Source organism: Saccopteryx bilineata, chromosome 1, assembly GCF_036850765.1.
Source record: "Saccopteryx bilineata isolate mSacBil1 chromosome 1, mSacBil1_pri_phased_curated, whole genome shotgun sequence".
Taxonomy (NCBI): domain Eukaryota; kingdom Metazoa; phylum Chordata; class Mammalia; order Chiroptera; family Emballonuridae; genus Saccopteryx; species Saccopteryx bilineata.
The window spans coordinates 1720920-1735802 of NC_089490.1; the positions used below are offsets into that span (position 1 = coordinate 1720920).

At 46.8% G+C, this 14883-nt stretch overlaps 1 protein-coding gene across 3 annotated transcripts; it reads right to left on the reverse strand.

The window, feature by feature from the left end:
• Positions 1 to 2892: 2892 nt before the first annotated feature.
• On the reverse strand, positions 2893 to 14680 carry LOC136321065 (H-2 class II histocompatibility antigen, E-S beta chain-like). Of its 3 annotated transcripts, XM_066254133.1 has the most exons (6): positions 14491 to 14679; positions 7223 to 7492; positions 4768 to 5049; positions 3972 to 4082; positions 3504 to 3527; positions 2893 to 3213 (listed from the first exon to the last, which is right to left on the reverse strand). In XM_066254133.1, the coding sequence occupies exons 1-6, from the start codon at positions 14663 to 14665 to the stop codon at positions 3200 to 3202; spliced, it is 876 nt and encodes a 291-aa protein (XP_066110230.1). In that variant the 5' UTR covers positions 14666 to 14679; the 3' UTR covers positions 2893 to 3199. The 3 variants fall into 3 exon arrangements, with proteins under 3 accessions (XP_066110230.1, XP_066110232.1, XP_066110231.1); XM_066254135.1 differs by lacking the exon at positions 3972 to 4082; XM_066254134.1 differs by lacking the exons at positions 2893 to 3213; positions 3504 to 3527 and having other exon boundaries at positions 4704 to 5049; positions 14491 to 14680.
• Between the last annotated feature and the right edge of the window lie 203 nt (positions 14681 to 14883).

The window sequence follows — 14883 nt, forward strand, 5'->3', positions numbered from 1 at the left end:
CACTTTACCGAGAGGAATAAGAGGGAAACAGGAAAAAGGGGGAAAATTAAAAAATTACTATTGTATTTATTGGAACAAGAACTAGATAAAATAGAGAGCCAGGGATGGGAGCACTGCTAGTGAGTTAAAAAAGTGAAGTAAAAACCCCCCTAAGTGCCACAAACATAAATTTGAGTCCCAGATAAAATAATTTGTTTGTTATTGAGGATTGAATGAGAGGAGACGTAAAGGAGAAAGGAAGAAACTAATATAGAGGGAGAAAAGAAAGAGAAAAAAAAGAGGGAACCACTGAAAGAAGAAAAAAAAAGGAGAGAGAGAGAGAGAGAGTTAAGGGTTTTGGAGTGCAACCCTCATAGAGAGAAAGGAAGAAGAAAGAAAATATAATGGGAGATATAACACTTATGGGTAGTGTAGTTCAAGGAGAGGAGAGAGTAAGACTGGCAGAGAATTAAACGACCAAATTGGAAGAGGAAAAAAATAATCAAGACATGAAGATAAGAGAAATAGATGAACAAATATAATAAAATGGAATAGGTTATAAAGTCTGGCGATTATTCTTGATTTTGAGAGGTTATCTTCTTGCTTTTTCTTTTCTCTCCCTCTTCCTGGTTGGTGACTCTGTACCCTGGGTTCTTCCCCTTTGGCATGCTCAGGTAGAGGTTTGCAGTTGATAAGTCTCTATGGCGATGTCATGTATGGTGCTTCAGTCTCGTTGGCAGTCGAGGCTCATTAGCATTTGTAGGCTCCGACAGTGAGAGAGTCTGTGTTTCTGGAGCCTCTCTCCTAGTCTTTCCTTCCTGAATTAGTAGCCTGATGGTCCAGCTATGGGGTTGCTGCTGCCTCTGCCTGGAGAGCAAGAGGCTCAAAGAGCTGGCAAATCCCCACTCTATTCCCACTCCTTGCAGGGCTCTGGGTAAGACTCAATTAGTCAGAGCTGCTAGCATAATCAGGTGGGGCTTCCACGCACACAAAGACCTCTGACTCTGCCCCTCTGTCCGGTAACACAGGCAGGTGCCCACTCCTGGGGAGCTTGGAGGAATCTCTTGCTCACTATCTGCACGTGCGGACCAGGATATGAAACACCTCTCACTCTGAATGAGACCCCGCCCACACGGAAAAGTTCCAACTTTGGAATTAGCTCTCGCTCCCTCCCTTTGCGCAGCTTTTTCAGGGCGCTGGGGCCACCCTGAGATTCTGCTTTCGGCCCACACAAAGGCCCCTGACTCTGCCCCTCTGTCCTGGAACAAGGGTGCCCCTCCTGAGGCACTGGGAGGAATCTCTCGCCCACTCTCCATGCGCGCAGACCAGGAGATCGGGGCAGATAGCTGTCCCGAGTGCCTTTCTTTGTCTGGGTTTGGCATGAGCGTTAGCTTGTATTGACTGGGTTGCCACAAGCAGAGTTTTTCCTTGGCTTGGATGTCCGTGCCACAGCCTGGTTTGGCCGTTTGTGTTGTGGCCTGGATCTATTCACCCCCTTTGCCCACCTTAGTTCCTATAATCTCAGTTCCCAGTGAAAGCAGCCCTTATTTAGGTTAGTGAGGGAGCAGAGTGTTTCTTCCTCCTTATTTCCTTCGGGGTTTGATTATATATTTAGCCAATTTTTTGCTCGACCATACCTTTGCGTGTAGTGCAGAACATCTGGAGGCTCCAAGGACAGATTTTTCTGTTTCTGGTTGAAGATCTTGTTGAGTTTTGGGGGAGATTTATCAGTATTGCTCCTTACAATGCCATTACTCTGATGTCATATTCCTGCTTATTTTTCATTACAGATTTTTTCACATTTGTTTTAATTTTACTGTTTGTTTTCACTTTTTATGTATTGTGTTTTAAAACATTTTATTAAAATCTATTATGTAAAATATTTATATGATTCTCAGGAGAAAACTATTAAATAACACACATCTGTCTAGTTTTTTTTGGTCACTCTCAACCCTCAGTTTGCTTCACAAGTAACTATCATTTTTAAATTCTTCATTGTTTCCATTGACAAATGTAAGGAAAGAGAATGACAGGGAGAAAGAATGTGTATAGCAATATATTTCCATTCTCTCTTTTTGTTAAGTATCACATGTTGTGCACTATGCAAACACTCTTGTATCTTGTTGCAAACACATTTGGAGACTATTCCCTAGCAGGGTATTCTCATGTTTTTTTCTACTGCAGATTATCTCATGGTTCGATGCACATCACTGGATTCACACATTCACTTCTTTTCCAGCATTGTCTCTGACTGATGCTAATGTGAGAGCCATCCAAGATTTTCCTATGACAGACACTGAGGTTGTAACACACCTGGAAGGCCCCAGAAGTACACCTTTTCCACTAAAATAGCACCTTCGTCCTGATGGACTCTGAGACATGTTTATTGGCAAAAGGAATATCTCAAGGAAAAGAGTCAGCATAGCACTGATTTTTATCTGAATCACAGAAAGAGACTGAAGTATTGAAACATCATTAGTCTATAAAAGATACATCAAGAAGGATTCAGGATTAGATAATCTTTTTAGTGAAAAAGAGACAAAAGAACATGGTATAAAATTGGTGAAGGCAAAACATTTTTAAAAGTGACCTGCATTTCCTATGGTTGTTGTCCCCTTTCTGTCCCCACAGGGCAGAGGACCATGTGTCTGTCTTTCAGAAAAAAAGACGTAGGAGACACCGTGTCTGGTTCACTGCAGGCTCCTCCCAGCTCAGGGAGCCGGGCCTGGTTACAGAATCCAGAAACATCAGGAAAAAGCCAGAGGGAAACAAGGACACCTTCCAGATCCCCCTGCGGCCAAACTGCAGGTGTGTAAGTGAACAGTATCCTTGTACAGTGATGACACCCTCTTTCTCTTTTCTTTCTAATTCCTATCCTAGAAGCTGTGTGAAGCAGATGAGATTGACTCCATATTTAATTGAGAAAAATTTTATAAAGAAATGTGGCAGAAGGTGGACTCAGGGGCACAGGGGACAGTAGGGTGACCACACAGGGACCAGGGAAGGCATGAGATGAGGCACAGCTATCAGCATGGGGACTTCCGGGTCCAGTGTGGGCTGAGGAGGCCGTCAGGGAGGACGTGTTCTGCAGGGTCACTGACCCCTGGGCAAACCAGAGCCCGAGGAAGCACTCTCTGTGGAATAAGAGCCGAGCAGGAAACTTCATGCTGCGATGACACTGGGACAGGGGCTCTTTATCCTCCGTGTCAGCATGGTCACGTCAGCTCAGGAGCCCTACAAACAGAGGGGACGCTATGTCCAGTCCCAGCCACAAGAAGGTTCATTCTCTCCCCCCACCCGGGTGTCCTGTTACAGCTCTGATGTCAAAAGAAAAATGCTCCTATGTCACCCGGAGCCAAAGCTACTGCAGAGCAGGCCTGTCCTAACTGAACAGAGGAGGCTTTAGTGCACACTGCCTGACCACAAGTCACAGCCACAGTCCTCCCATTATTCTGTCCCTGTCCTGTCACCTCTGCATCCTGTGCTAGGGACTGTGTCTCTAAAGGAGGATTAAAGAGCATTACCTGTTGGCTGAAGTCCAGAGTGTCCTGGGAAAGAGAAGGAAGACACACACTCAAAGATATGAAGGTAAATCTGTCCCCAAACACATTGTCACAGCCCCAGAGCACCTGAGATTTCTCTACCCCACAACCCACCTCACCCGACACCAGAGAGGACAGGGGAGCAGACACTGAGAGCAGTGACCTGTGAAGCTCCCCTCACACAGATCCAGTGTCTGCTCCTCATCTACTCCAGGGTCGTGACTCAAGTCTCCTGCATGTTAACCCTTCTCTTCCTCTTTAGGCCATAATTCCTTATGTTTCAGCCATAAGCACCATGAGATATTATTTCTGAATTGCCAGAAATTTTGAGATTGACCAGGGAAAGAAGGTCTTTATACAGGGCCATTTTAAAATAGAACTAACTCTATCAAAGTCACTTCTCCCCCCATAGAGTTTGAGGCGATCCTCAGCTGCCAGCAGGCGCCTTACCTTTCTGACCCCTGAAGTAGACGCACAGCCCCGCCCCCATGAAGAGCAGGCCCAGCACGAAGCCCCCGACTCCACTCAGCATCTTGCTCTGTGCAGATTCAGACTGTGCTCCTGAGAGAAGAAGCAATTTGGTGATTTTAATCTGAAATTCAGCATGTCTATATGAGACCCTGTGACTGAGCTTTGAGCACTGGGGGAAGGAAACTATCTAAAGGAAGCAGAACAACTAGCCATTTCTGGAAAAGAGACCTAAATCTCACACGGAGTAGATACACCGTTCAGGCACTGAACTCATTTAAACATCACAGCCCTGACATCAGGCCCCTACTTTACGATCTGACAGATATGGAGCCTTGGACTCAATGAGGTTGAGCCCTCATCCAGGGGGACAGAGCTAATAGACACAGAGCAGGGACTGCTCCCCTCATGTAGGGAGACCCCATATTGTACAGGATGTGCTTTTCCTCAGATCACAGTGGACAACTCAGAGCAGCAGTGTGGAAGGACCAACCCAGCCTGACACAGGGGACTGGTGTCCAGAGCCAGGGGGGCCTTGACCTGTGACATCGTGGGGAAGCTCAAAACAGGGACAGCCCCTCTTCTGCCTGCAGAGACAACTGTCTCCTCAGAAAGTAGAGGTGTTTACAGAATTATCACAGGGACACCCCAGGACCTGTGCTGAAGGAGGGACATGAACAAATGAGAACACAGTGTGGGGAGGGGGAACCCCACCCTCAGGGAGAAGCAAGGTCCCCTGTGCTGGGTGAGACACGGGTGAGGTCAGAAAGCTTCTCACTCCATTCCACGGTGACAGGGCTCGTCAGGCTTGGGTGCTGCACTTGGCAGGTGTAGACCTCTCCACTCTGGGGCACTGTTTCCAGCATCACCAGCATCTGGAAGGTCCAGTCCCCGTTCCGGATCAGGCCTGTGGAGCTGACCCCAGCCTCCTCTTCCTGGCCGTTGCGGAACCAGCGGACTTCAACGTGGCCTGGATAGAAGCCAGTGACAGAGCAGACCAGGAGGTTGTGGTGCTGCAGGCGCTCGGTCTTTGCAGGATACACAGTCACTGTGGGCGCAGCTGGGAGAGAAAAGGGGGGGGGACGTGAGGAAGACAGAGGGAGGCTCCTTGGTTGGCTCCCTGTCGGCCTCCAGTCTCCAGTCCCAGGCTCTGTCCTTGGGCAGCGTCCCTCAGAGCTGGCCCTGTGGCCCAGAGGGAGTTAGTGCCCTGAGCTTGAATCTATCCCTACAGCATGGGCTCACTAGATTTGAGAAATACGATGAAAATCTGGGGGCCTTTTTCATATCTTGGAACAGTTATTCACTGTGGACGTGTTTACAAATCTATGCAGGGCATGTGGTGTATTCATTAAAGGTGTGCTATCTGGGGCTGGGCTTCCTAGATGCAAATCCCGGTTCTGCTCTTATTGGTTGCTCTTGGGAGAATGTTTACATTCCTCTGTGTCTCAGTTCTCTCACCTATAAAGGGGGTAATAATACTAAGTTCCCTCCTAAGGATATGGGAAGATCAATGGGTCTAAATATGTAAAACAATGGCTGGAACTTTGCAGCAATATGTGTTAGCTAGTTAGTATCCTTATTCATTAGGAGAGAAAAGATAACTCAAAGCCATGTGGGTAAACTGAGAAGCAGTGTGGGAAAGACGGGGACACAGAGTGTGACATCCTGGGAATGTGACACCCACACCTGAGAACCCCACAGACATGGTCCCACCTGGGCAGCAGGAAAGACAGGTGGGTCCCTGACTCTGAGAGCTGAGCCCAGAAAGGCTGAGTCCTGAAGGAGAGGGGGAGGAGCCCGGGAGTCAGTCATTAGAAATACTGATAATCACTCTCAGTGGATCAATCTCTCCCCTTTTCAAAAAAAATGTATCTCTACTTGGAATTGTTATTATTTGATAATTATCTCTCTTTTTAAGCCAAAATTTGAGCTCAGAGCAGTGTTTAGGGTTCGTTACTTTGTGTTATTCCCACTTTAGACCAGGCTCAATAAATACAATTTTGGAGGAAGAGGAGGGGGAACCGGGGGAAAATGGTTGTACATCACTACAAAATGGTAGATGTAAGAGTGAAGGCATATCGTTGCTGACAACTTCGCAGTACACTTTATTACATTAAATGTATTTAAAGTCTTAACATGGAAAGTAATAAAGTAGAATCAAAATACAAACCAGGAGATGAAGAAAATGGTGAATCATATATTCTCAAAGTGAAAATATTTAGGAACCTTAGGAATCAAAGAAGCATAACTTAAAAATAAAAAATACCTAAATTATCAAGCGAGTACTTGACAATATTGAAAAAAGATTTAACAAAACAGAATGTGAAGTGAACTGCCACAACTATAAGAAGATGTGTAACTACTTAAATAGCTCTATCATTGCAGAAATATCAATAGTAATATGAGAGTGTTAAGTAACAATTACAATTTAAAAACCTTGTTCAAAATCACTTCAACCTTGTAAAATATATACACAGAGGTGGAAAAAAAGCAAGAAACTGGCCCTGGCAGGTTGGCTCAGTGGTAGAGTGTCGGCCTGGCGTGCAGGAGTCCCAGGTTCGATTCCCGGCCAGGGCACACAGGAGAAGCGCCCATCTGCTTCTCCACCCCTCCCCCTCTCCTTCCTCTCTGTCTCTCTCTTCCCCTCCCGCAGCCAAGGCTCCATTGGAGCAAAGATGGCCCGGGCGCTGAGGGTGGCTCTGTGGCCTCTGCCTCAGGCACTAGAATGGCTCTGGTTGCAACAGAGCAACGCCCCAGATGGGCAGAGCATCCCCTCCTGGTGGGCATGCCAGGTGGATCCCTGTCTGGCACATGCGGGAGTCTGTCTGACTGCCTCCCCGTTTCCAACTTCAGAAAAAAAAATATATAAAAAAAGCAAGAAACTGAGAGACATGGAAGGAGCCTCAGGAAGAGCAGAGGTGCTGGGAGCCCAGCCCTCTCGTGGAGGACACACCCGTGCAGAAACACGTGACTGTCCTGGGTAAGGAGCCTTTGCCCAGCACAGACGTGACTTTGCTCACAGCCCCTTGTCACCTCTGTCACCTCTGGTCCCCGAACCTCCACCCCAACCCAACAGCCCCTTAAAGTCCCCTCCGCAGGACAGGACCACATGGTGTCTCAGTTTCCCGACAGCTGCCTTTGCGCCTGCGCCCCTTGTGTCCCCTCCCTCTCCCCCCTTACACATACACAGGCTCGTGCACACACACACACACACCGGCCCTCGCCGCGCTCACTTTGCCGGTGCACCAGGAATCCATCAGACACCCCGTAGTTGTGTCTGCACACCGTGTCCACCTCGGCCCGCCTCTGGTCCAAGAGCGCCGGCTGCCCGTTCCAGTACTTGGCGTCCGGCCGCCCCAGCTCGGTCACCGCGCGGTACTCCCCCACGTCGCTGTCGAAGCGCGTGTACTCCTCTCGGTTGTATATGAATCTGACCAGGAGCCGCACCCGCTGTGTCCCGTTGTGGAAATGACACTCGTGCTTGAACTGCTCCACATAATGTGCTGTGGGGAAAGGAACTATCCAGTCACACTGGTTAGACACGGTCGATGATGCCACCCAGAGCAGGGTGCTCAGGCCAGCAGGGACCTGAGGACCTGGGCACCTGGACTGTCCCTACGGAAGGGTCCCTCATTCTGGGGTCCAGAGGCGAGGAAGACCCATCGGGTCCTAAGTCACTGGAGATACCCTGGACTTCCCTGCAGGGCTGCGGGGCCCCCAGCTGCAGAGGATTTGTCTCATCTCCACCTCCTTCTGGAAGCTTCCACCTCCCTCCTCTCACCCCACTGTCCCCCTTTCCTTAAACACGTCCTCCTCCTCCTGTGAGCACGTGGTTGGTGGGACCTCCTGCCGCCCTGCTGCCCTGGGCGTCCACAGAAGGAGAACAGACTCCCCTCTGCCTGGAGCTTAAAGTTTAGTGACAGTGACTGTCGCAGCCCAGGGGCACAGAGTTCATACAGGAGTGAGAGATGTCAGAGGAGAAGTGTGGCGTCCAGAACAGAGAGGAATAACAGGATCTAAGTTACATTCGGGGCCAAGAAGCCGCCTCTGAGTGACACTGAAGACGTGACAAGAAGCTGAGTTGGTGTGAGCGGGAGGAAGAAGGGTGTGTGTGTGTTTGGGGAAAGAAAAGCACATTTCAGGTAAAGGTAACACCACCTGCAAAAGCCTGAGAGAACCATAAACTCCCTCCAGACAGGAGAGGGAACAGTGCTCTGAGGCACAGACAGTGACAGGGGAGGGGAGGGGACAGGACAGGTCAGGTGGAGCCCGTGCTGAAAGCTTGACAGGGTGGGGGGTTAGGATGGGACCTTATTCTAAATGTAACGGAGACCACTGACGGGTTTTAGGGAGACTAAACCCCAATCCCAACAGGGCTGCATCTCCTTTCTGCATTTCCACGTCCAGAAAGCTCAGAAAACCAGAGACTAAGCCTGTGGTTAAAGTGAGATGAATAAATGGAAGCTTCTGGTGTCATCAATGTGGAGAGGAGAATTACTGCAGAAACTTGAGACACTTTACTGAAAAATAATTGGGACTTAGAAAGACAGGTTGTTGAAAATTTATAGAGATGTGATGACCGAGAAGTCGGGAAACTTGGGAAAACATTGCAAAGGGCAAAAAATAAAAATAAAGTTTTTATTTTAGATTGATTAGATTCCACACAAAAGTGGTGAATTTGTACAACTGATTTTATTTTTCTCTTTTGTAATAAAACAAGCTAAATTAAACCAGGAAGAACTGAATTGGAAGGTGAGTGTGTGTACATAGTGTGGGCTTAACAGGGGTCAGGAACCATTTTCGCTGAGAGAGCCATGAATTGCACATATTTTAAAATGTAATTCCCTGAGAGCCATACAATGACCCGTGTACGTTACACATTATCCAATAAAAATTTGGTGTTGTCCCAGAGGACAGCTGTGATTGGCTCCAGCCACCCACAACCATGAACATGAGTGGTAGGAAATGAATGGATTGTAATACATGAGAATGTTTTATATTTTTAATGTCATTTTTAAAAAAGATTTATCTGCAAGCCAGATGTAGCCATCAAAAGAGCCACATCTAGCTCACGAGCCATAGGTTTCTGACCCCTGGTCTAGAATTTTAGGAACAGCCAGAGTAAAGCAGTGTTCACAACCTCAACACTACTGACATTTAAACCAGGTAATTCTTTGTGGTTGGGGGAGGTGGAGTGTTCTGTACACAGAAGGCTGTACTCAGCATTGCTGGTCTCTCTACCCAGGAGTTCATAATCCGAGTGTAACTACAAAAAATGACTTCAGATATTGCCAGATGTTCCAGAGGTGGTGGCCCTCCCAGGGTGACCTCCACTAGTGTGAACCATCTGAAACACCTGTGGTGAGAAAGCCACTATTAATGATGCATTAGCTGAGAATTACATACATAGTTCTACTGATAGTGTACCTATTGAAAATATCGGTCCTATATGAAATTCGTATTTCCTAGGAATCTGGTCTGAGTGCAGATTCTTTCCAGTGAAATAAAGTTGTTAAGGACCGAGGCTTACCTGTTTCTTGGCCTTGCTGACCAATCACCAAGTCAGATAATTTATCCTTCACATCGTCTTCTCTCTTATCTTCCCTGCCACTGGTCCCCTATTATCTACAGGAGGAAACTGCAGCACAGCCGTCTGATTCCTGTTCAGTGTCCCAACCAGCTCACTGTCTGTGTCTCCTCCTCCAGTAATACCAATCGGCATCGAAATACCAGCCTCGGCCAGAAGTGGAATTCTCATTTCTATAGTCAGGTCCCCTCAGAGGGGGAGAAACTAGGAAGATGACATTGTCATGTGGACAGTTCACCAAAATGAGCAGGTCCCCAGACTCTGAGTAGAGACCTTCACATAGAAGTGATGGCAGAGACCAGGGGACTATGGTAAGACAAGGTCTATCTTATTGTTCACAAATTCTCTAGTAACTTCTTGACAAATGAGAAAATTGAAAAATGAAAATGTGTGAAGCTGCTGTAGCCTGTAGTGTTAGCACTGTCCGTCCTTGTTCACTGTCCAACTTAAGGTTTTCAAATACACTGAATAAAAATACAGTGTCCAACCCTGGCCGATTGGCTCAGCAGTAGAGTGTCGACTTGGCGTGTGGAAGTCCCAGGTTCAATTCCCGGCCATGACACACAGGAGAAGCGCCCATCTGCTTCTCCACCCTTCCCCCTCCCCTTTCTCTCTGTCTCTCTCTTCCCTTCCTGCAGCCAATACTCCATTGGGGAGCAAAGCTGGCCCAGGTGCTGAGGATGGCTCCATGGCCTCTGCCTCAGGCACTAGAATGGCTCTGGTTGCAATGGAGCAATGCCCCAGATGGGCAGAGCATCGCCCCCTGGTGGGCATGCCAGGTGGATACAAGTCTGGCGTATGCGGTAGTCTGTCTGACTGCTACCCTGCTTCTCACTTTGGAAAAAAATAATACAGGGTGTCCAGTTAAAGTTGGATTTCAGTCAAATTATTGTTGTTTCTCTGAAATACAGATTCAGTTCGGCATCCTGTGTTTTGTTTTTTGTTTTTTATTGGCAGCGGTAGCCACACACTGACAAGATCTGACACAGAGAAGCATAGCTAATACTTCCTGTGTTCCTCCTCACGTGCCCTCCATAGTCCACACTAGTGTGAGCTCAAATGGAACTTTTCAAATTATAAATGCAAATGAATGTGAATTTCTTCTATATTGGAACTAGAAGCTCTTGCATCTCCCTGCCCCCAACCCTAAGACACACGGGCACATGTGAGCATCAGATACTCTACCCTTAATTAAGACACAACCTAGCCACTGTCTCCAGTCCTAGAAGCTCAAGCTCTAGAGTTAGAAGGTCTACATTGTAACGAGCTCTTCCATTTTGGTCATTTTGTGACATCTTTGAATCCTTTTTCTTTCTCTCTAAAATAGATTTAGTGATAGTAATTTCCTCTCAGGATACTGTTAAGGGTGAAATTAAAAAGTGATTCTTTGTAGTGCTGATTGTATAATAAGTACTCAATAAATACCAGGGTATTTTAATTATTATAACACCTATGAATGTAAGCTCACCAGATCTTTTTATGTTTTATCTTTCTAAAGCCAATAATATCTTCATCATCATTTGGTAATTTTCTTTAATTAATATGATCAGTAAATATTATTTTGAACACAAGGACAGAAACATTGGTTTATGTATAATAACAGAATACACATGAACCTATGTGAAAAGATTATGCTGATGTAGAGGAGAGGGACTTTCTAGATACTGAGATTTAGACCATATGCTCTGGGATCTACAACTAACTGTAACTCTAGGTAAGTTAAACATTTTAAATTAGATTCCATAGATTATTACATTTTTAATTGCTGCAGATAAGATAGGAGAGTTTTGAGAACTGCACATTGAAATGTATAAGCCTAGTACATAGTAATTGTACAGTGCTATAATTCTTCATTCATGCTGATGGAGACCAGAATTGTTTTGTATTGACCCCATTCTCATTACTTAGGGTGAGGACTGGTCTGTCCTGGGTCACTAATAAATACTGGCTGTATAATGAGTGGTTCTCTGCATAACCCGTCACCTCTGCATTCAAGGTCACTCAGCGGTTCCTTACTGGTGACCGAGCCTCTCTGGTTCTCAAGTGCTTGCAGCTTCTTCTCGGGCTCGTTCATTCTAAAACATTAGGTCCTGCTGACCCCTGACCCAGACCACAGTCTCTCCCTGATGTCAGCTGCTCAGAAGAGTCCCTGAGATCTGTCCCTCACGTCTCCAGCTCCTATTCTCTCCTCAAATGGTCTTGTCTCATGTCCATCTTGTTCCTTACTCTCACTGCAAACATCACATCCACCAAACCCACTTTCTAGTGGTTCTCACCACACCTGGACAGTCCCTCCTTCTGGAAAAATCTATCCCCTTCACATCCATGTGTTACATAATCTTGGTTTTTCTCAACACCACCTTCTCAGTCCCCCTTTGATGACTCATTGGCCGATGGCCCCCTGAGTGTGACCCTGGCCATCTTATTATTTGCACACTCTCTCTGTCCCTGTGCACCTCCTCCACTGTCCTGGAATTCCACTCAGTGCAAGTGTCAGTGACACCAGCATGCACACCTCCAGCCCTGGCCGCCCCTGAACTCCAGGCTCCTGTATTCAACTGACCTCTTCACAGCTCCACATAAATGTCACAAAATCATTTCAAATTGAAACAAAATACTTATTTCTAAAGACTCACTTCAAATAATTTTATTCCACTGTCTTCTCTACCACAACACACAGCGCTGCCATGTTCATCCAGATTACTAAAGACAAATCCTTAGGGATAAGCTTGATTTTTTTCTGATGTCTCCCCAAATTAATTCTTAAACAATTGTACAAATGTATCTCCCACATCCACTCACTCCCCCTTCCCCACTGTCTCCTCCAGCCCTCACTACATGAGCCCCAAGTGCACCTGCCCTGAGAACTCTTCCTGCTCCTAAATGGCCTCCCCGACTCCACCTGTGACCCCTGACATCCAGTCTCCACATGCTGGCTAGAATTACTTTTAAATATAAAGAAAAATGAACTCTTCTTATAACCCTCCAGCAGTTCACATATCTCTTCAGATAATATTCAGATTTCTCACCCGGGCCGTCAGGGCCCAACACGCACCCTCTCCTGTCCTCTCCACCCTCTTCCTGTGTCAGGGTCACAGCCCAACGGGCTCGCTGGGCTTCAGCCATTCCTGCCTCCTCTCTGTCCCGTAAACACGCAAACACGTCCCCACACTGTGTCCTTTCCTGCTCCTCTCCCTGGAACACCTGTCCCTTGTTTCCTTCACAGGGTGGGTTCTCTCATCACTCAGGTCTCAAATGTCTCTCAGTGTCACTTCTCAGGGAGAGGTCCCTAACTACCTGAACTGAAGTCAAGTGAATCCAGTTCTCTCTGTCCTATGACACTGGTGTATTTTTTCTTTTAAGAGCAATTATTGTTCTCTGAATATTTTTCTTTCTTAAATGTTTATTGGGTTACTGTATTTCTCCACTTACATTGCCTAAGTTCCTTGAGAAAACGAACTTTCTATCATGTTCAAATAAGATTCTCTGAGCCTAGAATAGAGCATAGTATAACACAGTCACTCAGATAAACAGCTGTGGTCTAAGTGAACACACCCAGGGTTCTGGGACTTGATCACTGTGGGGATCCTGGAACAAGAAGGGGCTTAAGCTCCTAGACTCTTTGTTTGGATGACACATTATATTCCTTTTGTTTCCTGTGAGAAAATCAGAGACCCTTATTCCTTCTCCTCCTACTAGTTGGAAGAAATATTGCCCTTACGGAAAAGGTGCTTTAAGAAAGAGGGAAAGTATCACTTCACTGTATCCTGTCTACAAACTGGTCTAGTGCTGAGGCCTGGGGGAATTGTGGGATCCAGGAATGGTGTTGACGTAGCTGGGGAGAGAATAGGGATGAACCAGAAGTGGAAATAACCAAACAGTTAATCCAGGGAAACAGAGGGCACGGTGAACGGACCTGTGATATTTGGGGCCAAAATGATAAGAGGGCGGGGAGTTCCCTTGACTTTCAGCCCCGTGGGATGTAAACAACCTTCACACTCTCTGGGTCTTGTTCAGGGTTTATATTTTGAACCTATGAAATTGCTAATATCTGACTAGGTTTTTTGTTTGTTTGTTTTGTTTTTGCTTATAAAAACAGGATTTCAGACAGTTTATCTCTCCTAGTTGAATCCGTACTTGTGGACTCAGACCCGAGAACGGTGATGTAGGAGAATCTGATAGCACAGAAAGATTCAAGATGGATTCTCGATGAACACGAACCAGAAATTCAGAGAAGCTTTGAGTTCTTTAAGGCATCAGAGACACTGACCCAATAGATGCTGTTTGTCTGTGGGGTCACTCTAAGTACTGAGAGTCTCTGCTTCAGGCCTGGGGACTTTCCACAGGAGGAATGGAGGGCATTGAGCCCAGCTTCTGTCAGGGGACCTCCGTTACAGGGACCGGGCCTTGTGCACACTGGGTTCAGGGGGAAGGAAGGGAGACAGTGGGGAGGCCCCTTGATACATCCTCACCTATTAGGGAGAGACACTAACAACACAGATGCTGTTGAGGCCATAACACAGAATATTCTAATTTCTCTTGATTCCCCATGGAATTAACAAAGAAACTTTCTCCTTTTATGGAATAACTCAATATTATAAAGGGATAGGAAATTATTTTGACATCATTATTTCTGAATCCCTTGACGACCCTGAGGGAATGGGACACGAGGCTGGAGAGGTTTATTGGAGGAGAGTAGAGAAGAAACGTCTCTACACAGGGAGCCCCTGACACGGCTCTCGTAGGGCGAGCCCCCAGGCTCCTTCTGCTGTGGAAAGAATCGGGATCCACAGGATGAAGACAGGGGTCACTGAAGAGAATGTCACAGTTTTCTAAAAGACATGGCCTGGAACAATGACAAAGCTCACCCTTCCTTCTCTCACCCACAGCAGCTCACCCCCGAGGTGCACTTACGTGGTGTGTCCCTGGCCCCATCCAGGAGAGGGCTCAGTACTGTCACTGTCACCGTCAGAGCTGCCACCCAGGAGCCTCCGGGGAACCACAGACGCGCCATGCTGGAACAGAGAGGAAGGATGCAGAGAGCAGGGAGTCCCACTCTGTGAGGATCATGACCCTTCCTCACCCACATCCCACATACTATGAACTAAGGAACTCGTTTTCTGTTCCCTGATTGGGTGATGCCGGTGCTGAGAACCAATCAGCGTCAGAGACAAACAGCATCATCAGCTGCTGGTTAGAGACTCAGTATGAAAGTCCTTTTCTGAAACTTAGAATTTCCTGCATGAAAAAGACTGTTTTATTTCAGTGCTTTAAAGGTTCGGTTCAGCTGCATCAGGTACAGTTTAT